Source organism: Gadus morhua, chromosome 13, assembly GCF_902167405.1.
Source record: "Gadus morhua chromosome 13, gadMor3.0, whole genome shotgun sequence".
NCBI lineage: Eukaryota > Metazoa > Chordata > Actinopteri > Gadiformes > Gadidae > Gadus > Gadus morhua.
Window position 1 is genome coordinate 11,156,377 of NC_044060.1, and position 27,346 is coordinate 11,183,722.

The 27,346-nt window shown below is 48.6% G+C and overlaps 1 protein-coding gene across 2 annotated transcripts in view; it reads left to right on the forward strand.

Annotated features, from left to right (window-relative positions):
- The window catches only part of plxna1b (plexin A1b), a 170,232-nt gene that overhangs the window by 53,596 nt on the left and 89,290 nt on the right, over nt 1-27,346 (forward strand). For both annotated transcript variants that reach the window (XM_030374090.1, XM_030374092.1), the window contains exon 4: nt 18,633-18,773. In XM_030374090.1, the coding sequence (XP_030229950.1) occupies nt 18,633-18,773 (141 nt within the window). The remainder of the gene's footprint in view (nt 1-18,632; nt 18,774-27,346) is intronic.

A 27,346-nucleotide genomic window follows, 5' to 3' on the forward strand; every position in this document is an offset into this window, starting at 1 on the left:
CTCCCTCTGTTGCGCACGAACACAAACACACACTCACATACATATGCACACAGACAGACACGCATGTTGGCCCCCACGCACTCATTAAGCCCTGTGGTTGACAATATGTATCCCAGCTGGGTGCTGCTGCTATAGTGGCGCGATCCATAGATACTGTGGGTCCACCGCCGCGCGCACACACACACACACACACACACACACACACACACACACACACACACACACACACACACACACACACACACACACCTGGAGGTTTGCCCTTCACTGTGGATGGACACAGGCTCAAAACACACACACAGACATGCGTATATACTCTTACACATGCACAGCAGCGTTTCCTAAATCTCCGTAAATAACAGGATGTGAAGCACTCCTTCATCTCCATTACATCGCATGATGAGTGTAAACGAGTGTAAATGTGAGTGAGTATCGTATTAGCTAATCTAGTGTGAAAAATGCCAACGTTACAAACACACAGACGCAGATGCACACGTACATGCACGTGCTCAGACACTCTACACTAGCTTCCCATAGGAAACGAGAGAAGTGAGCTTATCAGATTAGCCATCACCAAGCTAATAGATTTTTAATAGATTGTTTTTGATTAGTTCCTCTGCTTTACTGACATTAAGATGATTAACTTGAGTGTGTGTGTTTAAACACAAATGTGCATTTGTGTGGAGACTTGCGGTGGTCGAATACAACGAATTTGTGTGTGCGACTGTGCGTTACTGCATGTGCGTGTGTGTGTGTGTGTGTGTGCGCCTCAGGCAAGTCACAAGTTTTGTCATAAGCTTTGGGAGCAATTCAAGGCCACAGTGTTCACAAAGGGTACGATGTCATCACGTTTTGACAAGGAGCACACACAAGGATACACTAACTCTCATCTACGCTTGCGCACACACACCCACACACACACAGACACAGACACGCACACAGACACGCACACAGACATGCACATACACAAGCATACACATACATAGTCATGCACACACAGACATAGACACAGGCACGCACCCACACACGCATACCACTATTCCCTTGGGATGTGCATGGAAATACACACATGAAAACAACCCCAATAGCGTTACTCCCTTCCTCCCTCCCCAGCATGGAGCAGCAGACTCTTGCTGTCTTCCTAATTATCCCCTCACCCCCGGGGGGAAATGGCTCTAGCCTGAGGCTCAGCCACACTAGCGCGCTAGCTAGCTTGCTCGCTAGCAGCTAGCCCGTCTGGCTAACTGCCCAGGCTGGATGGCCGTGCCCATTGGGATGCCCCATAAACGTGCAGTGGGGTGACCCTGCGGCTAATCCCATAAGCATAAGAGTTGGTGATAGCCGGGTTGGAAGCCAATACCCAATGTGGGTTTACTGGCCTCTAGCTCATCCTTACAGCAGAACTTTTGGCCACAAGATAACTGTCTCGCAATTTCTTCTGCTCGTGTGCATGAAGACGCACGCCTTTTCACTTCGAATTAGTGTTTTTATTCCCTGCTAATGAAGAGGAGTTTGGCCTAAGTGTGCGCTGACGCGGTCTTTAAAATCTTTTCTCTTTGAGCCATATAGCCTCAGAATTGTTGAGAGTGCAAATGTTATTGGAGTGGTTGACCTTGTGGCTCTGCCATTTCCATCCACTAAGCCTTTAAAAATGAAGAATTAAGCGTCTAAGAGGTATTCCCGCGGTGCTAGGCCTTTCACTGCTTTCTTTCTAACTCTTGCCGTCCTTTCTCTTATGAAAGAGCTGTTTTCTCTCTGGTGAAAAATGTGTTCAGCTGTCCCTTGGTTTATACTATGTTTCGAACTGCAGGAGATTTTAATTAGTTATATGCACCAGCCTTTGTACACAACCCCAAGCCACAAACAACACGCGGCTATAGCTTTTTTTCCAGCACATCACTTCCCCTTTCTTGCATCTCTCTCTCTCTTTATAAACTGAACGCCATTTTGAACTATTTTCACTGGTATTCTTACCGCATTTGCTCTCTCTCCTCTCCTCTCCTCTCCTCTCCTCTCCTCTCCCCCCCCCCCCCCCCCCCCTCCAACTATCTTTCCTTGGGTCTCGGTAGGATTAGTCATTAGCTGACTGACTGAGCTGATTGCATCTATTCCCAAGCTAGCGTTTGTTTTCGTGTCTGTTTATTTCCCCTACCTTCCATTTGTTCCTAATACATCCTGCCTAACTCGAGTGTACCTTTTCTGCTCTCTCATTCACCTCCTCTACCGCTCCCCATTCATATCGCCATTCTCTCTCTCACACACTCTTTCTCTCCCTCAGCTTCGAACCAATTACAGCTTTGTTTCTATTCCTTTGCCTCTACCACTCTCCCCTTTGCCACAACTGTCACACACACAGACAGACACACCTCTCCGGTATCTCCATAACATTAATTGAAGGGTGTCGGCCAGAACCCACCAAGCGTTCATCGTCTTTATATTTAATTGGTCACTTTGCCCCAGGGAGCGATCCCATTTCCCTGAAGATGGTTTATGAGCCCTCTGTTTGGTCCTGTGCTTTCGCCAACCCTATATATGCGTCCTCCAAAGATGGCCAGCAACCGCAGCCAAGATGGCTTGCAGTGTGCACTGCGCTTATCTATTTTTATTCTTAAGAGGACGGTCATAACAAATAGCAAACAGATTTCGAATAAGCGTTAATTCTCTTAAAGTCGCCGTCCTCCATGTCCTTCTCTTCTCCCTTGCTCATCCTTCTCTCTCTCTCTCTCTCTCTCTCTCTCTCTCTCTCTCTCTCTCTCTCTCTCTCTCTCTCTCTCTCTCTCTCTCTCTCTCTCTCTCTCTCTCTCTCTCTCTCTCTCTCTCTCTCTCTCTCTCTCTCTCTCTCTTCACCCGGTTATCCATCCATCCATGGGCCTCTGCTGGATTAAGCTAATTAGCTCAGCAAGCAGCATCCCAAGGGAAATGACACAAACACACACACGTGCATTCGCACGCACACACTCATGCATGCACATGTAGATGCGTGCACGTGCAGCCACAGGAGTGAAAACAACACACACACAAACACACACAAGTGCTCATTAATGAAAGCAAACACAATAGGAGCTTCCGCTAGTAAACATGGATGAATCACAAGGTGACGTGCACACACACACACACACACACAGACACACACAGACACACACAGACACACACACACACACACACACACCATTCCGGGACGGCATGTATTCTTGTTGGACATGAAATGTTCTGAAATGCGGTCGGCAGAATAGCATTGGACAAAGTATTTTTTTTGTAAAATCAAACACACCGATAGTTATAGACGCTAATAAGCTAAATTAAATAAATAAGCTCAATACATTCTCCTAATTGGCTTGAACACGCCGGGGCTCTGTGACTAGTCAGCGGTGTGAAAGAAAAAAGACACAAAGCCTAATTCTGTGTGTGCTGCTGTCTGCCAGCGTGTGTTCCCTCTCCCCACCACCGAGACCATAAGCTGCATGTCTGTAAGAGCATAGTGCCGTCGCTACACTATATGGGTCACTGGAGGGGCTGCCCTAGAAATAACGCTTACACACCCATGTTCCCCCCTTTCTCTCTCTCTCTCTCTCTCGCTCTCTCGCTCTCTCTCTCTTGCTCTCTCCTGCAAGCTTTCTCCTTTTTTTTTTTTTTATCATTCCCCCCCCCCCCCCCCCCCCCCCCTCGCACTTGCATCACCCAGGGGCCTATGGTGGTGATGACACGGTTCCCCCCTTAGCTTTATGTTCTTCATCTTTGTCATCGTCTGTCCGGGGGCCGAGTGGTTGTAGTTTTGTAGTTCTGTTAACTGCTCCGTTAAGTTGGGGAGTCAAACCCGTACCACCCAGGCCCCCTTGCTTTATTAATGAAATATATCCACCCGCAAAGGGAGAAAGGAACACGACACTGACCAACGGGATGGAACATGCTGAGAAGGAAACCATTCATCCCAGCATAGGGTGAGCGGCAGGAAGAGGGAGACTGCTCAGTCACTCAGTAGGAATTCCTTTCCGGATGTTTCTCCGGGATATGAGCTGTGCCACCGGAAAACTGTCGGTTTCCAGGGAAGGCTATTCGATTACAGATAACCTTGGATAGAGGGACTGCCGGGGAACTGGTGTGTGTGTGTGTGTGTGTGTGTGTGTGTGTGTGTGTGTGTGTGTGTGTGTGTGTGTGTGTGTGTGTGTGTGTGTGTGTGTGTGAATAATAGAGGGTGGGAATGCAAGAGATTGATACTGTGGTATTCAGTGACCTGCAAGAGGAAAGTACACTCACTTTTCCTCTGAACTTCCTCCCCTGTCATTTTTCATTTCTTGACTCTGTTTTTTTGACTTTCTGTGTCTGAGATGTCCTCTTACCTCTACTCCTGTTCCATTTTAGCTGGAGAATTGGGTCTGCATGTTCTGTCTGTGTTTTTTTTTTGTGGGATGTGATCCCGGAAGCTGGAGAGATAGTCTTGGACTGCATCAGTAGCTATGTTGGTGCTGTGTTATGGGTGTAAAGAAGATAACACACAGACACGCACACAAACGCGCGCACAGAAGCGTGGAGGCTCAGATAACACAGGGGTCTTTAAGTTGTCTCCAAATCCCACGAGCGAGGCCTTGCCTCCTCGGTTGCCATGGCAACAGTAGTCAGGGCCGCCGCGGTAACGGTGCGACTCGAGGTGGCGGAGGATGAGAGAGGGGGGGGGGGGGGGGGGAAACGAGAGAGGAAATGTGGCGAGCTAGCATGGTGTGTCTGCGTGTGTTGATGTTTCTGACAGAGAATCCCCCCCCCCCCCCCGCCCCCCACTGACCCTCCACTCAGAGCGAGGTTGGTCAGAAGCCGGGGGTGGTTTAAGAGGGGATGCTCGTGGCGTGGTGGGAGTGCGGCCCACTGGTGAGACACAGCTGGGTTGGAGAATAAGTGGGCTTGTAGGTCACTGGTCTACTGTGAGTGGATGTGGGGGAGGTGGTCGGGAAGAAGGACAGAGAGGGAGAGAGATGTAGAGGCTGAACGGCTGGTTGCTAAGCTCATCTTCTAGATCTTCTCGTCTCGATGATGCGTTTCACGTTGCGGGCGTGGTCGCATGTGGAGGAATTGACCTCGGAGCCCATCGGCGGGCAGAATTCATTGTGTTGCGTCGATAACGTGTCTATCGCCTTCCCCCTTCACCTACACCTAGCCTTGCTCTCGCAGGGCAAGCCCCTGTTAAGCAGAGGGGGGGTTTGGGAGGGCCGAGTTTCTTCACACAGCTCATGGCTCGTGTGTCTTTTATGGTCTGCGATACGAAGACGACGTGGCAAAGGAACCACGTTCGAAGGCCAATTTGACCCATTTGTTCTGATTAGGGTCGAACCGTCTCCCCCCCCCCCTTCCCCTCCCCTCCCCAGCAACCGTTCTCAGGTTTGCACCAGTCATCTTGTCCAGGCAGGTTTTACACCCATTAAACCGTGCCAAAGATATTAGACTCGGAGCAGACGGACCGTAGGTGTCAGAGCTCCAATGGAAAATCCATAGTTTCATTACAGGCCCTGTGCAATGAATGGGAGCGCTGGGCGTCCGGGACTCCATCACGGGCCCTACGGGAGCCAAAATGGCTGGTGTTTAGAGGAGCAGTGGAGTGGAGAGGAGGCAATAGGGTCAGGGCTGCTGCTCGGACTGGCGATCGTTTTTATAAAGAGAGGGGGAGAGGGTAAGGATCACATACTGCCGCTATCCCAAAGCACATACTGTAGCCCGCTCACCTGTGTTTGTAACACACACACACACACACACACACACACACACACACACACACACACACACACACACACACACACACACACACACACACACACACACACCGAATTAGATTTTCTCACATGTATGTGCTTTTGCCTATGCAGTGCAAGCATCTGTGTGTTTTTTGACAGCAGATTTAGATGACTGTTATTTGCCTTTCACTCCCTCACACATCTAGCTGTCAGATGTGTGGAAAACAGGGATATTCCTCTGAGGAAGGAGAGTCTAAGGAAGCAGAACGAATGGGAGGGGTCAGTACGGCTTCCAAGACATTGATTACCTCTGGTTGCCGCTCTTCAATTCTGAAAGTGTGTGTGTGTATGTGTGTGTGTCTTCCTCAGCGTCATGTTATTTAGAAACCCAGGTCCTCTGTGGTCTTGTAAATCACCTCTGGGAGTAGGCTCATTATGCAAACCCAAGTACTTACCTGTGCGCACGGGCGTGTGTGTGCACTTTCATTCATCCCTTGGGCAAATTGTTACAGCAATACACACAGACTGACATCCTGACGGCAGGGAGACGCACGCACACAAACATACGTTCACTCGCATGCATACTGAGTAAGTGATGAAGGAAAGATGAGTGGATCAACGGGGCTTTTCAAAGTAAAACTAAAGTTCCCTCAAGTGCTTCATCTTTGTCGCCTGAAGTGACCTGCATGTCGTCCTGCACCAGTGAGGAGACTCACGCACACACACGCGCACACAGACACGTACACACCTCTCCACAGAGAGTGTTATGGAGCCAGAAGCAATGCAAATTGGATAAAACGTTTCGGAAACTGTCTTTTCCCACTGGGACCCTTTGCACTCCGAGCCCGCGTGGTGGTGTGCGCGCACACACACACACACACACACTCACACACGTGAAGTACTAGCACACGTGTGTGTGTGTGTAAGTACTTCTAAATCATTGTGCATGTGTTTCCCAATTTCCCAGCATGCCATGGGCTATGGTGCGTCCCCACTGTGGTTTGATTGGGCGGGTGCTAAATGGGAGAAAGTGATGGGAGAGCGGGGTGCGACGGAGGTGGAAATTGAGGGCATCTCTCTCCCAGACCCTGACAATTAGCCGTCAGAAGGGCCGAGCTAGCTGTTAATTTGACTGTCGCAGTGAGGGGGGAGAAAAAGAGAGAGAGAGGAAGAGATTGGAGAGGAAAGGTCAAAACGGAAGGAGCGAGCAAGAAAAACATGCTTGATATAATGACACCGAATAAAAAAAGATAGAGAGAGACGGGGAAGTTGATGAAGAGATGAGGACGCAGCGTTGCAGAGGTTAGAGAGGGAGAGTTTAGCAGAGGGCACTCGAAGTGAGCGCCTCTCTGTCAGTGCTCTGTTTCTGAGATGTGTTCCCTCCTTGCGGGTGCGTTTGATTTTTCAACCCGTAGGGTGCTACGTGACCGCCTTCCAAGGTCAAGTGTCTCTCACTCCGTGCGCAAATCAAGCGTGGCCCCCGCTCACTACTTCATAGTATAATGTCTCCATCATGAGGCATGCTAAGCACTTGCTTCGATGGATCGTGAAGAGCTCCTATTTATGCAAGGCGCTCCGTTTTGAAGGTTTCAAAAGTGACTTGGAATCATAGTGTCTGGCCGTCCATCCGTCAGTGAGTGCGTGCGTGCGTGCGTGCGTGCGTGCGTGCGTGCGTGCGTGCGTGCGTGCGTGCGTGTGTCTCACCATCAGATGCGATGCGTGGAAACGGCTTGGTCGTTAACTCGGTAACTCAAACGACATGCAAGGAAACCACATGTTTGACCATCTGCCTCGCAGGCCGGTTTGTTTTTGGGGTGGTTGTTTGGACTCCCTTCAAAGAGGGACTGTTTATTTATGTTGGTGACGTATCGTCAAGTTAGCCCGGCAATACACACAAACACACCCACGCAGAGGCATAAACACGCACAAAGTTTTTTGTTAATATTACTAAATGTTGGCGACAGCCGCACACAGTGACACAGTAAAATATCTGGCGGCAGAAGATTGGAGCTCAGTGTTTTAGTGTATCCTATTCTGGCTGTCCTATCAGCTCAAGTAGTTTTCCTGAATTGGACAGCAGGTCAGTTGATTTGTTTGGCTCTTCTGTTTATTAATAAAAGTCAACAGACATTCTGCCAATAATACTTGTTACACACAAAGACGCACACACACACACGCACTCGCGCACATAAACACACACCCTAACCAGCCCACCTTGTTCCTGCTCTGGAATCATTTGCGGAGCAACAGAAGTGTGTGTTTTTAAGTGCAGGGAGCGTGGTGGGCCATCTGTACACACACTTATTCCTGGATATGCGCGTATAAGTCTAATTGAGCTTTTTAATTGTCTTCTAAATCCTGCTGAGCACCCATGCTGATGCCTAATGGTGTGTGTCTATGTGTGCGTGCCTGCGTCCGTGCGTGGGTCCGTGCATGCACAAGCGTATGTGTGTCCAATCCTCTGGGATAGGAGTTGTTTTGCGAGAGGGAGAAACTGCTGTTTTTCTCAAACAGCAGTTTGTGATTACGATGCGGAATCTATTGGCTTGTTTGTGTGTGAGCATGTGTGCGTGGATGTGTGGCTGTGTGTCAATGAGTGTGAGAAGGGAAGCAAAATAGGAATGGGAATAAAAGGGAGAGGCAGGGATGGACTGAATATGAACGGAGCGTTTGGAGGCCAGGGAGATGTAAATATTTAATAATGCATTCACGGTTTGTTTGAATTTGAATTCATCATCTGGTGAAGATTCATCTCTGTGCTTCCGAGGACATGCTCTTGTGGACGTGTTCTAGAGCCTGCGTGTATGTATGTGTGTGTGTGTGTGTGTGTGTCTCAGCTCAGATCCTTTGTGAGTATGATGCAGAGAGCGAGGGAAGCACTGTGCGTACGTGCGTGCGTAAGTAAAAAAGAAATCCAAGACTTTCCCAAATAGTCTCCATGACTGGCCAGATGACGACCCGGTTCCTGTGCTAAACACAGACTTCCTGTGTGGTTGGTTGCAATGCTCCATTGCTTGTGTGTGTGTGAAGTTAATCAATGTTAGAAGGAGAGGGTGCAGGCCGTGTTGGTGGGTTGTCATGAGCAAGCAGAACAATGTACATGGTGTCTAAAAACAGAAATCTTGTGACAGTCCAGTGCACTCGGATGACTGCTTGGAAACTTTCCATGTCTTCCATCCTTCGCCTATTTTGGTCCCGGGAAGCCTGCAGACATTGTGTGTGTGTGTGTGTGTGTGTGTGTGTTAGTGTGTGTGATAGCCATGATTCCAATTGACATACCTAGGTTTCCATCTTTTAATCTTCTGCATCTTTTATTGCACTCTACACAGAGAGGGAGCGAGCGAGGGGAACGAGGGAGGCAATATAAATGGATAATAGCGCTATACGCTAACTCTGTATGGCAGGAGTGTGCGCATAGCTGAGCCACACACACACTCACTCGCGCACAAACACGCACATACACACACACAGCCATAATTTCCACTCACTCGAGGCTACTGACGCCAAGGAGTGTCCTCGTGCTGATGTCATTTCCTGTCAGATGTCAGGGAGTAGGTGTTTTCATTCCAGCTGATATGGAGGGTGCCCAGCACACAGAACATCATGAGAGTTATAAAGTCCACGTAAACAAAACCCAACCTCATAGTTTCAGTCCACACACATCTTTGAGCTGGATTTTCGTATTTTTCTTTGATTTTTGAGAGATTAGGAAGGAAAAAATAAAGCCTGGGTTCCCCGCTCTTTCAAAGTTCAATGGGTTCAACTCTTGTTTCTCTTTCGCTTTACTTCGAGCAGGCGACAACAAGTCTACCAGCCGTGTTTGCTCCCTGCCTCGGTAACTCCCTTACAATGGCGACTCCCTCCACACCGATCAGTTGAACTGATTCTAGCTTTCAAATGAACTAATTTCCTCTACCCGATGGTCGATGCAGGGAGGGAGGGGGGCGAGGCAGGGGGCAGCGGGGGTACTCCTGTACAAGTATGCCAGCCAAAGTCAATTGAAGTCACTAATTGTCTGCGTTACATGTGGTCGGATGCTGGAATGGCGGTGGGCAGGCCATCCCGTCTGGGTGTCCCTGGGTGTCAACCGCTGTGGCGGTGCCAGGGCCAGAGGCGGGGGCATCTGGACCCTCGCTTTGTCTCACCAGCTGCTCGCTCACTGGACCTGTGTGTGTGTGTGTGTGACGTGTGTGTGTGTGTGTGTGTGTGAACATATGTTTGCATGGACGCTGTACAGTAACCTCTCTCTCGGAGTGATGAGAATAGAATTGGCGCAGTAACTTAACGCCTGCTGTGAGGATCCCCTGATGTATCATCATTTCGTCCCTCCCTCTGTCTCTCCCCCCTTGGTCTCACTCCCCCTCGGTCTATCTCCCCCCCCTTGCCCTGCACGACCTTCCGCTTGCATAAGACGTCTAGAATTGCACTTGTCTGCCTGCGCTCGGGGTATTAATAGGAGACTATCGCTAGCTGACCGCACCAGTGGTTAGCTCTGGGTTAAATCCACAGTTGGTCTGCTGCTAAGTCCCGCTGGTCTGGGCAAGCGGAACGCTCCACTCGGCTGGCATGGTGTTTGGAGGATCATGTTAGGTCTTTATTTTATCGACTGGTGTGGGTCCGGTCACCTGCTATCTGCCCAGGAGACCTAAACCGACTTCCGTAAGGGATATAGTTTTGCATTGATCTCATTGGATAAGCCACACTAGCCACTATCTGGTTCTGGACTTCCGAATCACTGCTATTGCCTTGGTGGACATTCTGTGAGACAGGTTTTATTCACGTTCAGTAGAAGTGATTGCGAATGCAAAACCGACTTCTTGAGTGCCGGTTGAACTCTTGGCTTTATAATTATGCTGTGCCAGCAACGAAAAAAAAAACACAGTATTTGCAATGACCCACGCAGACGGAAGGTTAGATATTGAGCAAACATAAGGGGGATTCTTTTATTTCCTTCGTTTGCAATTTCTTCCCACACCAAAGCATTGTGTGAAATTCAGTGAGAGTACTGTGGAGGATGCAACGTCCTCCTCCTCACTTCCCCCTTTTTCTAACCTCACGTGTCGTCGCCTCGACGGACAAATGTGAGGGCTAAGGTCATTGCACGCCCTCACCTCGCCACGGTTTGATTAATCATTCCAGATGTGTGTGTCTGCACACGTTCACATGCACGCTGGCTCGTGGACATGCCTGTGCACAACCACCGGCACATCTGCTAAATGTCACCGTGGAAACTGGAATTTCCCAGAGCTGTCCTCTTTCCTTTCACACCCTCCCTTCTCCTCTCCTCCCTCCTCCTTAGAGTCGGGAGTTAAGAGGGATGTTTTAATGGGCTCTGGTTGGTTGGACCTATGGGTGGTCTGTTGTGTGTGTGTGTTGGCGACACACGACACGGCTCTCTTGTCACTCTCTCGACTCCCTCTAGACCCTTTAAGCTGGAGGTGTGTGTGTGTGTGTGTGCGCGCGAGTGTGAGCGATGAGAGAGTGGATAGCAAAGTTGGGGTGAGGTGTTGGACATTCGAGCAGAGGAGGAGGGAGGCGCTGATTGAAGCCCACAGTGACAGACGCTGATATTAGTTGTTAGTGGTCAGTTGACTCAATATTCTCATCGGGTTTCACTTGGCCACCCCGGCCCCACCACCCTTATTTATGTGCATGCCCTTGCCACCTCTTTAGCTCATGGGATGGCCACTGTGGACCCAATCTGTGCTATGGATAATCGGGGTTAGTCCCTGTGACTTAGGAGACGCTGCAATGAGCCTCCAGCCAAACTCAACAAAGAAACCCGAAACACTTCTGCTCTCCGGAATAACATGAATAGTTCTGTCCAGTGCTCACTAAAAGTCCTGCCCTGCAGGGGGGGGGGGGGGGGGAGACGACAAGACATCCATCTCCCCACTAAGTCTCCTGTTTGTTTGGCTCTTTGTCGTACCAAGAAAACTGTGTTTGCCAGTCTCTGTGTGGTTAAACCCTGAAGACAATGGAGGGCGTTCGTCTCCCCTTTAATACACAGCCCCAGTGGAGAGGCGAACACAGATACACTCATGGGAGGCCTTTCCCATCCTCTGCTGCTGTGCGCCCTTCGTAACCGCACTGTAAACTGACTGTTAACCAAGCCACACTGCTGCCTTCTACAACCGTGTGTGTGTGTGTGTGTGTGTGTGTGTGTGTGTGTGTGTGCGTCTGTGCGTGCGCGGCCAAGCAACCATCATTTTTATTGAAAACACGTCGCCTACGTCATCTGTGATGTTGAAGGGTCATTTTGGGTCCCTCTTGTCTTTGACTTTTTGTATCTCTCTCTCTGTGTGTTTATGTGTGCCTGTGTAGATGGGTTTTTCTCTACTCGAGTTTTGAGAGTGAGGGAGAGACTTGAGCTGTGGGCACAGTGAATTGACAAAAGATGGAGGTGCGACAGAGGAGGCAAAAAACAAATAGAAGAAAACGACGAGTTGAGGGTGGAGAGGGAATGAGAGACGGGAGCCGAGAGGAGAAGGTAATTGTGGCCGGGAATGGTTTGGCACGATTTACTCTTGAGGTGCGGTTTTGGCCCGTTTCCCATTAGCCCCTCGTGTTTCATCCATTACGCACAGAGAGAGAGAGAGAGACACACACACACACACACACACACACACACACACACACACACACACACACACACACACACACACACACACACACACACACACACACACACACACACACACACACACACACACACACACACACACACACACACACACACACACACACACACACACACACACACACACACACACACACACACACACATACATACATACATACATACATACATACATACATACATACATACATACATACATACATACATACACACACACACACACACACACACACACACACACACACAAATATATACACCTAAACACACACACGTACACACAGATGTACACATGCACGCACGCCCACACTGACATGACGGCACAGTCAAAACACTCCGTTATCTCACCCACTATTGGATTTCTGCGCTATAATTCTGCTCCTGCACGAGCAAGATGAAAATCAGTCATCTCTCCCTCCGTCTAAAAGTGACTATTAGAGGCACCAGTGGCCATGTAATCACTTTGGCACCCCCCACAGGAAGACACATTTCCGAACGCACACACACACACACACACACACAGTAAAACACGCACACGCATGCACGTTGCTCCGTAATTACCATTGAAAATGAGGTCCCCCTTGCTCGTGTCCTATTGGAAGGCTGATGGATACAGCGTTGGGTCTACAGGCGTCGGCACTGAATTGTGTTCTGGAACCTGTTGGCTAAAATGGTGGGCTACAGGAAACGTGGGATGACATTCGTTTTTCTTATTTATTTTCAGCAGTTTGTATTTTCTAATAATATTTGGATTAATTCAGTGTCTGAGAATTATGTGTGGGATAAAGTTTGTTGATTGACGGCGTGGTATCCACTGTCATGTAGACATTCCTCTTGTTGCTCTGTGATGCTACTGGCTAGTGGTTAGCTTTTAAGTTAGCATGCACCCCAGTCTTGTGTAGAGCTGTACTTGGCAAGCAAGCCTCAGAAGTTGCTGCTATATTATTAATATTTAAGGGGCGGCACACTGTACCTTTAACGTGAATATCCTCTTAGCAGCCTTTTATGTAAATGGCTCACACTGTCCCGGTTGAGATATCACAGGGAAAGATTGGTATCGCAGTCTCCATTTCGGAGGTATTTTCTCATTTGAATGGTGACGCTAAAAAGCCATTCACTTAGCTGGCCATATCTGAGAGGCGCGCGTTATTGTATACGATATTGTTGTGATGTAATTTCTCTGCCCCATTGCTAGGCGCCTGATAAGAATCTGTAGCAGCGAAGCACCTCTTTGTGTGCGTGTGTGTATGTGTGTGTGTACCTGTGTGTGTGTGTGTGTGTGAGAGATGATTGAGTGAGTGTGGTTTAGAGAGGGGATCCGAGATGAAATGTCGTCTCTGAATTCCATCGCACGCCTCGAGTGAATCACGATCCCAGTTTATCTGACGAGCTGCTGGCCAGGGGCATTTAATTTAGAAAGTGTGCATGTGTTTGCTAGTGTGTATTTGCATTTTGTGCATATGTGTGTGTAAAGGCGTGGTGTGGGACCTAGAGGGTTTCTCACTCGTAGACAACGCCCCCTTGTAAATCGAAAATGAAAGTTTCCAGACTGGTGCGCATTTGCGAATTTGTCCGGTGATTTCAGGCGAGGACGACGACTGATATGAACCCGCAGAAGACGGAAACAGAGGAGGGAAGATCGCTAGAGTCTGTGCCCATGAAGCTTCACCTTCTGTCCTATTGAAACTGTCATTGATTAGTTGCTGTGATGAGTGATCATCACAGCAACTAATGATGTGTGTGTGGTGAGACAACCCAAATCAAATGAAATATTAAGCTGCGTGGCTTCGGTAGGTTTTGGGTCAACGTAAATCACTCTTCCATCATGTTTTCTTTGCGTTTGTGTGGAAGTTTCAGTTTCAGAAAACACTATCTGTCCGGTTGATTTTTGGTGTGTATCATACATTGAAATTGTGTGTGTGTGCGTGCGTGCGTGCATCACCCTTTCGAACCTCTCCGGGACTCTCCTTCTCGTCTTCTCACTCTTCCCTTCATCTCTCACCCTGCTCTGGGGCCCCTGAAGATTTCTTCACTTCAGCAGGGGGGCCCCCTTTATAACCGACCCCGACCAAACACACACTTGCACGTGCAAACACGCACGCACACACACAGCGCCACATTACTTCAAAGGAAGAATGTGTGACCTACCCCCATTATGCATGGTTGGGCTTACTTATGGCCGTTGTACCCCTCCATAAAAGTAGTGCATGTGTGTGTTTCTACATGACATTAAGGAAGAAAATGTATATTTTATGGTCTTACCTTGTAAACCAAATAACCTCAACTCACAAACGCATTCAAAACTCTCCGTTCGAGTCCCAGAGAGCCTGAGTGGCCACACCTGGATCCATCCATTACTCTTAACTTGTTGTCATCCGACCGCTTCCACCGCTCCTACTTCTTTTAGTATTTATTTTGATTATTTATTGTTTCTTTCATTCTGTTTGTTAGTTCATTCTTTCTTTTTTTAGTATGCATGTCTTCCATGCTATCGTATAGCTATCGTTTAGCCATCGTATCATCAAACCCTGGCAGCTGTCAATCTCCCTGTCAAGCATCCCCCACCCCCCACCCCATACCCCCACCCCTCCCTCTGTGTACATCCAGCAGACTTGTATCAGGGACGTATAGCTAACCGCGTCTGCCTGGCCAAGATAAACAGCGGCAGCGCTACAGGGCGATGGATTGATAGACAGGGGAAGCGGCAGATTAGACGAGCGGCGGTCCTGTTTCAAGCCGTGGGAGGGTGACGAGGAGAAAGGAGCGGGAGAAAGGAGGGGAGATGTCTCCGTTTTGGAATGTGTTGTACTTTTGGTATTTATCCTTTGTTCCGTCTTCTGATTTCCTATTAAAGAGTTGGAGTGTGTGTGTGTGTGTGTGTGTGTGTGTGTGTGTGTGTGTGTGTGTGTGTTTCTGGTTTATTTATTTATTTGCATAAGCCATTAAGGACGGTGCTTTCTCTCCTTGAGTGTTTTCTTCCATTTTTTCTTTCTCTCTTAGCTGCAATCATTAATTCTGTCTCTCTATCTCTTTCGCTGTTTCTCTCTCTCTCTGTCTCCCTATCCTCCTCCTCACCCAATGCTATTGGCCTCAGTTCGTCATCAAGTAAGACGCTTCCTATAATGTGTTTAAGGGGCTCTTTATGTTGCATTATCTGTGTTGACAAGACCGTGTGAATGGACATTTTCCCTTAAAACATCTGTGCTGAGGCGTTCTGAAAAGCCATCCATCAAACACTTAGCAGAAACGGCTAGCAACTGCTGCCCCTGGTAGTGGATGTGGAGCCTGGAGCCCCATATATCGCGCTGCTTTTATCCTGGTGGGCCAATGCTATAGGAGTGTGTACAGGTCGATAGAAGGACACGCACATGCGCACGCACATCCACATGTACCAGCACTTGTCGGCAACCTTTAGCCGAACTAAATGCACGCCACCCCCACCCTCCTCTCTCCTGCACCCTTCTCTCTCTATCTCTCTCTCTTTCTCCCTCCCCAACCTCCTCTTTCTCCCTCCCCACCCTCCTCTCTCTCTCTCCCCACCCTCCTCTCTCCCTCCCCACCCTCCTCTCTCTCTCCTCCCACCCTCCTCTCTCCCTCTCCCCACCCTCCTCTCTCTCCCTCCCCACCCTCCTCTCTCTCTCTCCTCCCACCCTCCTCTCTCCGCCCCACTCTTCTCTCTCTCTCTCCCCCCACCCTCGTCTCTTACACTCTCCACCATCCTCCTCTCTCCCCCACCCGATTCTCTCCCTCCACCCTCCTCTCTCCCATTCCCCACCATCCTCCTCTCTCCCTCCACCCTCCTCTCTGCCTCTCCCCACCCTCCTCTCTGACCCAACCTCCTCTCTCCCCCCCTCTCCCCCCCATCCTTTATATTACTCATTACCTGCTTATTAGATTGTCTCCATTGTTTCAGGGCAGAAAATCTCATTTTCATTCTATTAGACAAATTCTGCTCATGTAGTCCACTTTACGTTATCCATCCATCCATCCATCCATTCATCCAGTATTTAATTTGCACCTTCTCTAATTTGCCTTATAATGGCAGAAGGCAAAATGAAACAATCCTGTAATGGGTGTGTATGTGGCTTCCTCCTCCTCCTCTTTCTCTTCACCCCATCTTCGTCTTTGTCTCACACTCTTCTACTCCCATTTGTTTTGCAGCCAGCATGTTTTGCAGACGGTGTGTCTGATTATTTGTGTGTGTGTGTGTGTGTGTGTGTGTGTGTGTGTGTGTGTTAGGAATAGGGATGTTGTTGTCTTTCATGTTCTCTTTCTGTCTCCTCACTTTAATTTGAGGCGGGTAGGCGTTGAAACACAGATCTATTCTACAGTGCCGGTGCCTATCCAGGCACCTGGCAACACTAAAATAAAAAGTGAAACATTATGATGGGACGATAATAAACGGAGGATGATAAACCGTGGGATATGGCTTCCAATAGCCCGCGTACTTTGAAGACTTGCCAATAGTGCTATCCACTTTACGACCGCCCGTTTGTGATGCAATCACACAAATGTGGGAAATCAAAAGCACCACATTCTTTCCGAGGGTCGGACGGACGGATGTGTTGACGTGCACGTCTCAACAAGTGCTCTGGCAGGGGGCAAAGAGCCGGTGTCTTTTTCCCCTTTTAGTGTAAAAAGACAAGCTAGGATCGGGCCAGACACTAACCGAGTCGGCCGGACCTGGCCGCTGGGCGGGAGATCAATGTGGCTGGCAGAGGCAGTCGTCTGTGTGAGAATGATGAAGGGACATATTTAGGGGGAGAGGGGAAGAGGGAGAGAAAGTAGTGGGAAGCAGAATTTCCCCATTTCTCCTCTATAGTCCATCTTCATTTACTGGCATGTTACTGTGTGTGTGTGTGTGTGTGTGTGTGTGTGTCTCTGTTTACGATATAGCCTCTGTGTGTGTGTGTGTGTGTTTGTGATGTTGCCTGTGTGTGTGCGTGGCGGGGGGGGGGGGGGGGCTGTGGTATTTGGTCATTGTTGTTGTGTGTCCTTGCTTATGAAAATGTTAGTCTGTATGGGGGTGTGTGCTCATGCAGGCCAGGATATGAAGCATTTGTGAATGAAATGTATCTTTTGTTTACGGGCCCCATTATCCAGATAATAACATCCATAGCTCCTCTCATCTCCAGCTCTTTATCACTGTCGTGTGCTTAGAAGACTGCTCTCTCTTCCCTTTCCTATTGCTCCCACCCCTACACTCTCTCTTCCTCTCTAAAAACAAACAAAGAGTCTTCCTCTTTCTCCATAAAAAGCACAAAACACACAAACACATACACACACACAAACACACAGATAATGGGAGTGTTGCCTCAGATTTTGTCCTTGTCAGATTCAGCCAAAGTAAACACTATCATTGCAGAGATTTTACGCATGCACACAGAAATGTGCACATTCCAGACGATCAGTGTTACTTGCATCTGTCACTGTTTGTGCATGTGCGCTCGTTTGTGTAAGAATTTGCATTTATGATTGCACATCTATTTGTGTGTGTGTGTGTGTGTGTGTGTGTGTGTGTGTGTGTGTGTGTGTGTGTGTGTGTGTGTGTGTGTGTGTGTGTGTGTGTGTGTGTGTGTGTGTGTGTGTGTGTGTGTGTGTGTTCCCCCAGTCTTTTCAGTGCCTCTCTGCTTGCTGTCCCTGTCATTGGGAGCTGATAGTGGTGGGAGTTAGCTTAGTAATGGACGACTGATACTTGCAGCCCCCCCCACCCACCTCCACCCCTCCCCCACCCTCTCTCATCACCCCATCGTCCAATGCTCCACTCCTTTCATTTCCTGTTGAAAGGACTTTGGCTCACTGCCTTATTCCAATTGGGCCGTTTTCCTATCGTATCATCTATAGCGCCATTATTTTCCATATCTGGGTAAATTATTCACTATAACGCTCACAAAAGGATCTTTGTCATGTTCCTTGTGTGTGTTTGTGTGCTTGTGCGTGCTTCTGTGTGTGTGATTGGAACAACCGAACGTGTTTGTCTACAGGTGTGTTTAGTAAAGAAGTTTTCGCCCCCCCTTTCTGTTGCTTGTCTCTGACACAAGCTGCTGTCTGCCATCCTGAAGTTTATTTAATGTGCGTTTTATGTATGGATAAATAATTTATTTTTATGAATATTATATTCGATGAAGCTTGTTTTTGCGCGTGTGGAAACATCATTCCTGCATGCAGATTCATCTAAACATGTATTTCTTCTGTGTTCGCGTTGAACGATCTCAACAACGTGCATTCTCTGAATGATCATTGGACTCACAGAGTCGTCTATGTGTGTGTTTCTGTAGATTCTGGTGAACTCGGTGAGTCCGAACAGTCCGGCTCTGCTCTACGAGAAGGTGACGGTCAGCGAGACAGGAAGTCCCTTACTGAGAGACATGCTGTTCAGCCCCGACCAGCAGCACATCTACACTCTGACCGACAAACAGGTGAGGTTCAGACACGCACCTGCTGCAATGCACCCTGTTTTGGGGTCCACCAGGAGCTATAAAGGCACACCAAAAAGACGATTAGTCCATTCCGTTCTTTTTTTTCTTGAAGTTCTGCTCTTTCTCTGTGACACATACACCAACACCAACACACACACACACACACACACACACACACACACACACACACACACACACACACACACACACACACACACACACACACACACACACACACACACACACACACACACACTATCAGCAGATAGTGAAATATGTATTTAAACATGTGGACATGCCCTGGGGACACGTGTGTGTGTGTGTGTGTTCCTGCAAACCGCACACACAGCCATACTCTTAACGAGTTGCATTCCCGACAAAATGGAAAACAGCCTCCCGTTCCTCCATGCATGGCTGGCATGGAAAAAGAACGAGCTGCGGCACTAGTCACAATGAATGGAGATAACACCAAAAATAATCAGCATATAGTAAACACAATGCAGTGTGTTCCCCACAGCGCTGTATTGTTCGCCGCCGTATTCTGAAGTTAGCCAAGCTCAGTGCCAACAATGTCTCGTTAGCTAAATGTAGTCACACATGCAAACATAAACATGTACACGTTCGCACACGGGCATGCACACAAATGTTCACAAAAATATGCACAGCCACACACGCATACACGCGGACACATGCACACACAATTCACGCACAATAAAATACACATTTCTGGTGTGCATATTTCGCCTTACAATGGTGTTGACCCTGTAAGGTTCTCACTAGCTGTCCCCTCTACAGGGGTGCAGTGTAGTCTGGAGCCCGGCTACGTTCCAAACATACATTTCTCCCAACACACACGCACGCGCACACACACACTAAACCACCAGCTGCTGAACACATGGACCTCACGGCTGGCGTCTAATAACGGTTCCATTATGCACGCATACATACCATCTCTCTTTCTCTCCCCTCTCTCTGTCTGCCTCTTCCTAGCACACAAAGAGAGAGAGAGGCACGGTTATAAGACTGTTTAATGGATGGAGGTGTCTGGATCTGTGGCTTGGTTAAAATTGTTCCCAAAATGTAGACAATGTGTGTCTGCGAGCCTGGTTGACCCAGTTCACTTTTAATCTTTCCAACTAGAACAGCTAAGGGCATGAGGGACACTAGCACAGTAGCGCACACACACACGGCACAGATTGCAAGACAAGAAAAATATGATGCACACAAGGACACGCGCCACAATTGCACACACCCACACACGCACACCCACACACAAAGACCCGCTGTCTCTATCAGCTATCAAAGTTCATTTTTCTGCCTTTGTGTCTTTGATCTATTAATGGCTAGCAGCCTCTGAGTTGAGAAGACACAGCCTTGGGGTTGCCAGAGCTCCAGCTTAACCCCCCTTTCCCAACACTAATGACTAGAGGGTGTGGTGACGCTCAGTGCTCTCACACACACACTCCCACTTACCCTTTTCCTTCACACCCCCCTAAATCATCACACATCCCCTGGCCATCATCTCCTTCCTTCTACAATCCACATCTGGCTTCCCCCCCCCCCCCCCCCTCCCCTCCGACTTGAGCCGCTATACGCGCACACTTCCATCTGAGCCCAAATTAAGAGCTCCAACCTTGGCCAACGCTAGGCTGCTCCCTTCGCCTCTCTCTGATCCCATTCCCTTTTTTTTAATGAGTCAGTCCCAAGCCTTAGTCCCTCCCCCTCCCGATTCCCCATCTCCCTCATTGCACCTTCTTATTCTTCATCTCCTCGCCCTCTCGCAATCCATGAGCTCTTTCTCTCACTTCACCCCCCACCGTTTATATGTTCACCTCCTGTTCTGTGCCACAGTTCCCTACCCCCCCACCCCACCCCCCCCCCCGCGACTTCTTTTTAACCTTTCTCTTGTTTCTATTACACCTTTTTCAGTAGAGTAGTTCATACATGTGTACGTGACAAAGAGAAAGGATCTCTCTCTCTCTCTCTCTCTCTCTCTCTCTCTCTCTCTCTCTCTCTCTCTCTCTCTCTCTCTCTCTCTCTCTCTCTCTCTCTCTCTCTCTCTCTCTCTCTCTCTCTCTCTCTCTCTCTCTCTCTCTCTCTCTCTCTCCATCCTTCGATTCCTGAACATAGCTGTTATGGGAGGAAGGGTGGTGTGTCAAGCCCATTACAGGTTCTTTTTAAACGTGCACCCAGAATACACTCGCACACCTCGTTTGTGTGTGTGTGAGGGGGGGGGGGGGGGGGAGTTGCCCTCTGGGTTTCTTTAGACAAGCCAAGCCAACATTAAGGTGTCATTGGACATATCCACTGATGCATAGCCTATGACAAGTCCTCCCATCGCCTCTCTCATGCACACACGTACACACACAAAAACGTATGCGTACAAACACACACACACACGTACAAACACACACGTGCCAACATACCAAGGGCCCACACAACCCACGGACACGCATGCATGCACACACAGATGCAGAGTAAGGCTCAGGCCGTGAGTCACATTTAGGGGTGAGGTCCTGTGATTTATGACTAGCTCTGTCCTGGCTATATTCATCACTGCCATTATTATCAATGCAGGATATGACGTGTGTGTGTGTGTGTGTGTGTGTGTGTGTGTGTGTGTGTGTGTGTGTGTGTGTGTGTGTGTGTGTGTGTGTGTGTGTGTGTGTGTGTGTGTGTGTGTGTGTGTGTGTGTGTGTGTGCCGGGGTGAAAAGCACACGCACACCTTGCCCTAATAGTGTCTTATGAATACTTATATTACCAATGGCAATACAAAGCTTTGCTTTATACTTGAACTAGTTTGATACCCTTTTATATTATCATCTTGTAAAGTGCCACAGGCTAAGCTATTCCTTTTATGAAGGAATAAACAGCACTGCATAATATGCCAAAATAGGAATGTTTGTCTTGCATACATACTCCTTTTCAACATGTCTTGTCAGAATTGATGGACACTTCTCACTGCATGTGCTGAAAAGTGCTCTCCTGGGGACAATCTGGCATTTAATATCAGCATCATGATGTCATCGTTCACTCAAACCGTGCGTGTGTGTGGATGGGAGAGTGTTATGCTTTTTGTGCCTGAAGTGCCTGAATTCCTATTAATGTCTTTCTATTAAAACAAACAGCAAGAAGCACATGTGCACACTCACAGACACACTGTGTGTGTGTGTGTGTGTGTGTGTGTGTGTGTGTGTGTGTGTGTGTGTGTGTGTGTGTGTGTGTGTGTGTGTGTGTGTGTGTGTGTGTGTGTGTGTGTGTGTGTGTGTGTTTTAAGCACCTGCCCTCGGTCCCTTGTCCTTATTGGGCTATCCCAAACACACCAGGCCTTGTCGAGGAGTAATGTTTTACCCATGCGAAGCGGTCGGACATCAGCTGTGTGCTGTGCCCGTTTGTCTCGCTCTGTTTACACGCTGGTCTCTTCGAGACTCTGACAAGCTCATTAGCAGAGACTTGAGCAGCAGTCTGCCGCCACCACTAATATTAACTCAGTGCTCGTATCAATCACCGCTGACATTAATGCTGCTAATTAGCCACATCCTAAATAGCTCAGATGTTCATTTGAATTGCATTCATCAAGTTGCAGTCGTTGTGGGGAGCTAATCTTAGTGACTATGATATTTACAAGTAATGGCCCCAGATTGATCTTTTCAGGGAGAATCTCCGTATGGATCACAGAGTTTGGAGTTTTATTTCATAGGTGTGGCCACAGCTTCGCTCACACCAGGAGTATTAACTCTGCAGAGCAGCAGTGTACGATTGAAACTAATAATAATACTGCAGCATGCATATGGAAAACCAAGCACACACACAGAGCTAGAAAATGCATCGTATTATGTACTAGACACACACTTGCACACTCCCTGCTCACTGGCTGCTCACTGTTGGTCATTGTTATGTAAATGTTAATAGACCATTCGAGGTAAGTAAGGGGGGGGGGGGTTAAGCCATGTACTGTATGTGCAGCATCACTCAATAACTCGAGTTGACACTTCCCAAAGTAGCTCCTGCAGTTGATAAATGCTGCTAAATGCACACACACATATATTCAAACACACACATAGAAACCCATGGCATCCAGCAAGCCCATGGTGTACTGTGTTCCAATGCCCACATTGTCATTTTTTTCCTCTAGATCTCCCTCTTCTTCTCATCCCACTTGCTCTTTTCCTTTTATTGATTTCTTCAGCCAATACTTTCCTCCTTTTCTTTCATTCTTTCCTTATTTTCATTTCCTTCCTTCCTCTCTCTTTTCCTTTCTGACTCTCTCTGTCCTTCTCTCTCTCTGTCCTTCTCTCTCTCTGTCCTTCTCTCTCTCTGTCCTTCTCTCTTTCTGTCCTTCTCTCTTTCTCTGTCATTCGCTCTCGCTCTCTCTCTCGCTCTCGCTCTCGCTCTCTCTCTCTCTCTCTCTCTCTCTCTCGCTCTCTCTCTCGCTCTCTCTCTCTCTCTGTTTATCTCCGTCTCTCTCTCATGCGGAGCACGTCTGGTCTCTGTCAGCCTCGGCGAGCTTCTTCTTCCTCATGTAATTGCATCCATTTACACAGGGGAGATGCCCAGTACACCCACAATTACCTTCCCTCTCCCTCTGTCTTTCTTACACACACCCTAGTACACACACACAGACACACTAGCACAATGGCCTGCCTTTGAAATGCTCAATAAAAAATGAGCTTCCCTTTTCCAGGGTAGAACGGTATGAATGTACAAAGTCATTTGTTAGAACAGTATTACTGGGAATTTCTTTGGGTGCGGGGTAAAGGCGGGTTGTTCAGTAGAGTGGTCTGTTCTGGTCCAATAAAGGGCTTTTATAGGTAGCAGAAATCACACGCACCCCCACACACACAGTACTCAGAATCGTGTGAATGTGTGTGTGCACATGTATTAGCCACGATTAATTCACATACGGACATTTTTTTGCTAATTATGTTTAGGACATAATGGGATAAGTCTCTAAACCGCTCTGATAGGATTTATTAACATTGTATACCCCAACCAATACAGAATAATAACTGATTTAATCTGCCTTCAGCGGAACAAAAGGAGATAATCTTGGAAAAAGATGACCAATTTGTCTGCCCCAGCTTCCATTCCTGTGGTGTCCACCTGCTGTCTGAGTGCAGCACATCTATTAGTTACGGACACGCTCTGAGGGACACGGGGCCCTTTCTCGAGGGGAGACAACAACATCTCAGAAGCTATAAGAGAGATGTTTCCAGGTAAAAGTAGCCCGTCAGGGAGGGGACAATGATATTAAATGCAAACACAAAAAGAACAGACATATTGCTCAAAATCCCTTTCCAACTGAGCAAACTTTGAAGTATTTGAGCGTACAATGACGCCTCACATTTGCAACCATTTTGTCGTCTGTTTTGTAGCGTACTAACAGCGGCGTAACGAGGTGATCTGTTCGTCCAAACAGTCATCCGGGACATTCGCTTGCCATTGACCGGGGCAGTACTAGGGTCCTTTGAATTGCTGCACAGTGGAATAATTGAGGCTGATTGCGAGAACCCTTTGAGTCGTCTATTTTGTTTCAAAGTAATCAATGCGAGATATGTAGCCTGCTGAGGACATTAATCACGTGCCGCGCTGTGTTGGACGCATGCGAGTGCTCCAGAGCTTTTTAGACATCGACGTCCTTCCTGAGGTTCAAAACCAAACCCAACACAAGGAGTCTTGCTCCTTCCAAACTATCTGTCTTTCAAAATCTTTTTCTTATTTTTCTTCTTCTAATGCCTCCACTTCCTGGTGGTACCTTTCTGGAATTAAATGCATTTAACAGGGGGGGAAAAGTCACCCCCTATTTATTTTTTTTAGCGTTTCAACTATCTTGCCTCTCTTCTCTGCTCTCCTCCAACTCCTCAGCAGGTAATAGGGTTCGCTCCTCAGGTCACATGTCTGTGATGAGAAACGGAGGGCATGGCTATTTCTCTGCCTTCTCGCTACCTCTCTCTGTGATGTGCCTTGGGGGGGAAGGGGCCGGGGAGGCGGCGGCGCTGGTGACTAAGGCATAGAGAGACGTGTTGCTTCCCTCTGAGAGTGACAGGTGTGTGGGGAAAGATAGGCAGCAGTGGCCTCATCTACTGGGGAGGAATGGTTTTTCAATGTGAGCATTGATATCTCAGTTTTGACTTTCACCCTCTCATTTTCCTGCCCCTCACTTGCTCTCCCCCTCTCACTCCTCTCTCTCTCTCACCCTCTCTTCAATTGTCACCTCCCTCTGCCCTCATCTCATCTTTCTTTCTGCATGCCCTCTCTCTCTATCTTTCTCCGTCTCACTCTCTCTCCTTTTCTCTCCCTCTCTCGCTTTCATGCTCTCTATCTCTCTCTCTAGCGCTCTGAAAGTCTTTTCTACCTTTCATTAAGTGTGTGTGTCTGTGTGTGCTGGCCATCACGGAAACTGCTCAGACTCTTGATCCTACAAGGCGTGGTCCTATTTGTTCTAATGGTATGAAAAGAACGATCTCTCTCTCTGTCTCTCTCCCTTCCTCCAATATATACATCCACCTTTCCCCTCCCCCAGAGCTCTCTCTTCCCGCCTGCTCCTCTGCCATCTTCTCCTCTGCAGATAGAGTGATGGGGCTGACTGATAGGGTTAGGCAAGATGGAGCGCTGGATAGGTTAATGTCCCCCCCTCTCTCTCTGTCTCTCCAGCGCCCTCGCTGCCCGCCTCTCTCTCGCTCTCTCGCTCTCTTTCTCCTTCCTAATCACACTCTCAATCAGGTGTACAATCACTCGGCCCGTAGGTTGCCAGTGATTGGGCGAAAGGGTGGTGACGGTGGGGGTTGGGGACATGGTGGAACCGACTGACTGACAATGCAACGTCGTAGTAGCCAATCCCAGACTGGCACCTGCCCACGGGAACGTCCACCAATAGTAATCACCGCCCATCTGGTGCGGCGATTGGCCAAATCAGCGACGGTGGACGGATTGAACGTTTGGGATGGCTGGAAAGAAAGACGGACAGATGGATGGATGAAACGTTTGGATGGACGGTTGGACAGATGGATGGATGAAATGTTTGGATGCATGGAACGTTTGGATGAAGGGATAGATGGGTTTGCTTGGAAGGTTTGCTGGATGACACCAAACTAACTGTTGCTCCTTATCGGGTGCCCACTCTCTTTTGGTCTTCCTCCCGCTCCCCTTCTCTTAGTTCTTTCTCTTCATCTCATTCTTTGTTGTTCTTTGGCCCCATTTCATCTTCTCTGTGTTCATCTATTCCCCCCTTCCCCCCCTCCCTTTTCCATCTCAATGCCTTAGTCTCTTTAATGAAACCATCTTCTCTTCAATCTTTGTTGTCTCTAGTTCTGCTTACTTTTTCTCCTTTCTTTCACTCTCACCCCCTAACCCCTCCTCCTCTCGCCCTCCCCCCCCCCCCCCCCCCCCCCCCCCCCCCCCCCTCCCTTCCTCCCTCCCCACCGCTCTCTCAATCCCTCTACCTCTATAAGTCTTCGGGTCTCTGCTCCCTGGCCTTGTCTAATGTGTCTGTACGTTTCAGTCTGCTCAGGAGGCGGGATTAGGTGGTGTGTGTGTGTGTCGGGAGGGAGGGAGGGAGGGAGGGAGGGAGGGAGGGAGGCAGAGCAATAGACGGAGCGGGAGAGGAGGAGGCGGGAGGAGAGAAAGGAGATTTGGCTCCAGATTGCTTTGTGTCAGGAGCCATAATGGGAATGGAGAGTCCTGTTGATGAGAACGGCTGTGAGGAGAAAATAATGGCCGAGCTCTTTTCCTCTCTCTCTCTCTCTCTCTCTCTCTCTCGTTCTCTGTCTCCGTCTCTCTCTGTCTCTCTGTCTCTCTGTCTCTCTGTCTCTCTCTCTCTCTCTCTCTCTGTCTCTCTCTCTGTCTCTCCATTTCATTCTCTCTCTTTCTCTTCGTGGGATTACCCTCCATCTCTTTGCTCTCGTCTTTGCATAAGCTCCTGCATGCACTGACACCTCTATGGTCATACAAATATCATCCGAAGCTCTCACACACACACACACGCACGCACGCACGCACGCACACACACTCACAGGCATGTGCACACACGCACACACAAACTGAATGAGTTGTCTCATGGAAAAAGCAGGAAAGATTTCTGCCACTATCTAGCCATCCCCTATCGAACATAAAAATATAATTCACTAAAACATCTGTGTCAGAACAATTCCAACGGACCGCTCACTCGGCCACTTCCAGCCGGCCTGTAACCAATTCAGCTCTCAAACGCCTGTTGACGGTGGACAACAAATGACTCTGATGATGGAACCCAATTTGATCGATGGTTACAACAGCTGTCACACCGGGACATGCTGCCGTCCCTTTCATTATATTCCCCCAATCTCTCCCTCTCCCTCTCCCTTCCTCTCGCACACACATACAAACACACCGTGTTTGCCTCCCTCCTTATCTACGATCGGTCCACACATTGAGCCACTGGCAGCAGCTATCGAGCTTCCTAAGACCCTACAACCCTGACCATGCGTATATGCAGTAGCCGGGCCTTTGATAGCCTCCGCTAGCCCCAGCCCCTGCACTATCTAGCTCATTCCCAGTGGCTCCCTATGGAGGATGCGATATCCATGTTGCAGGT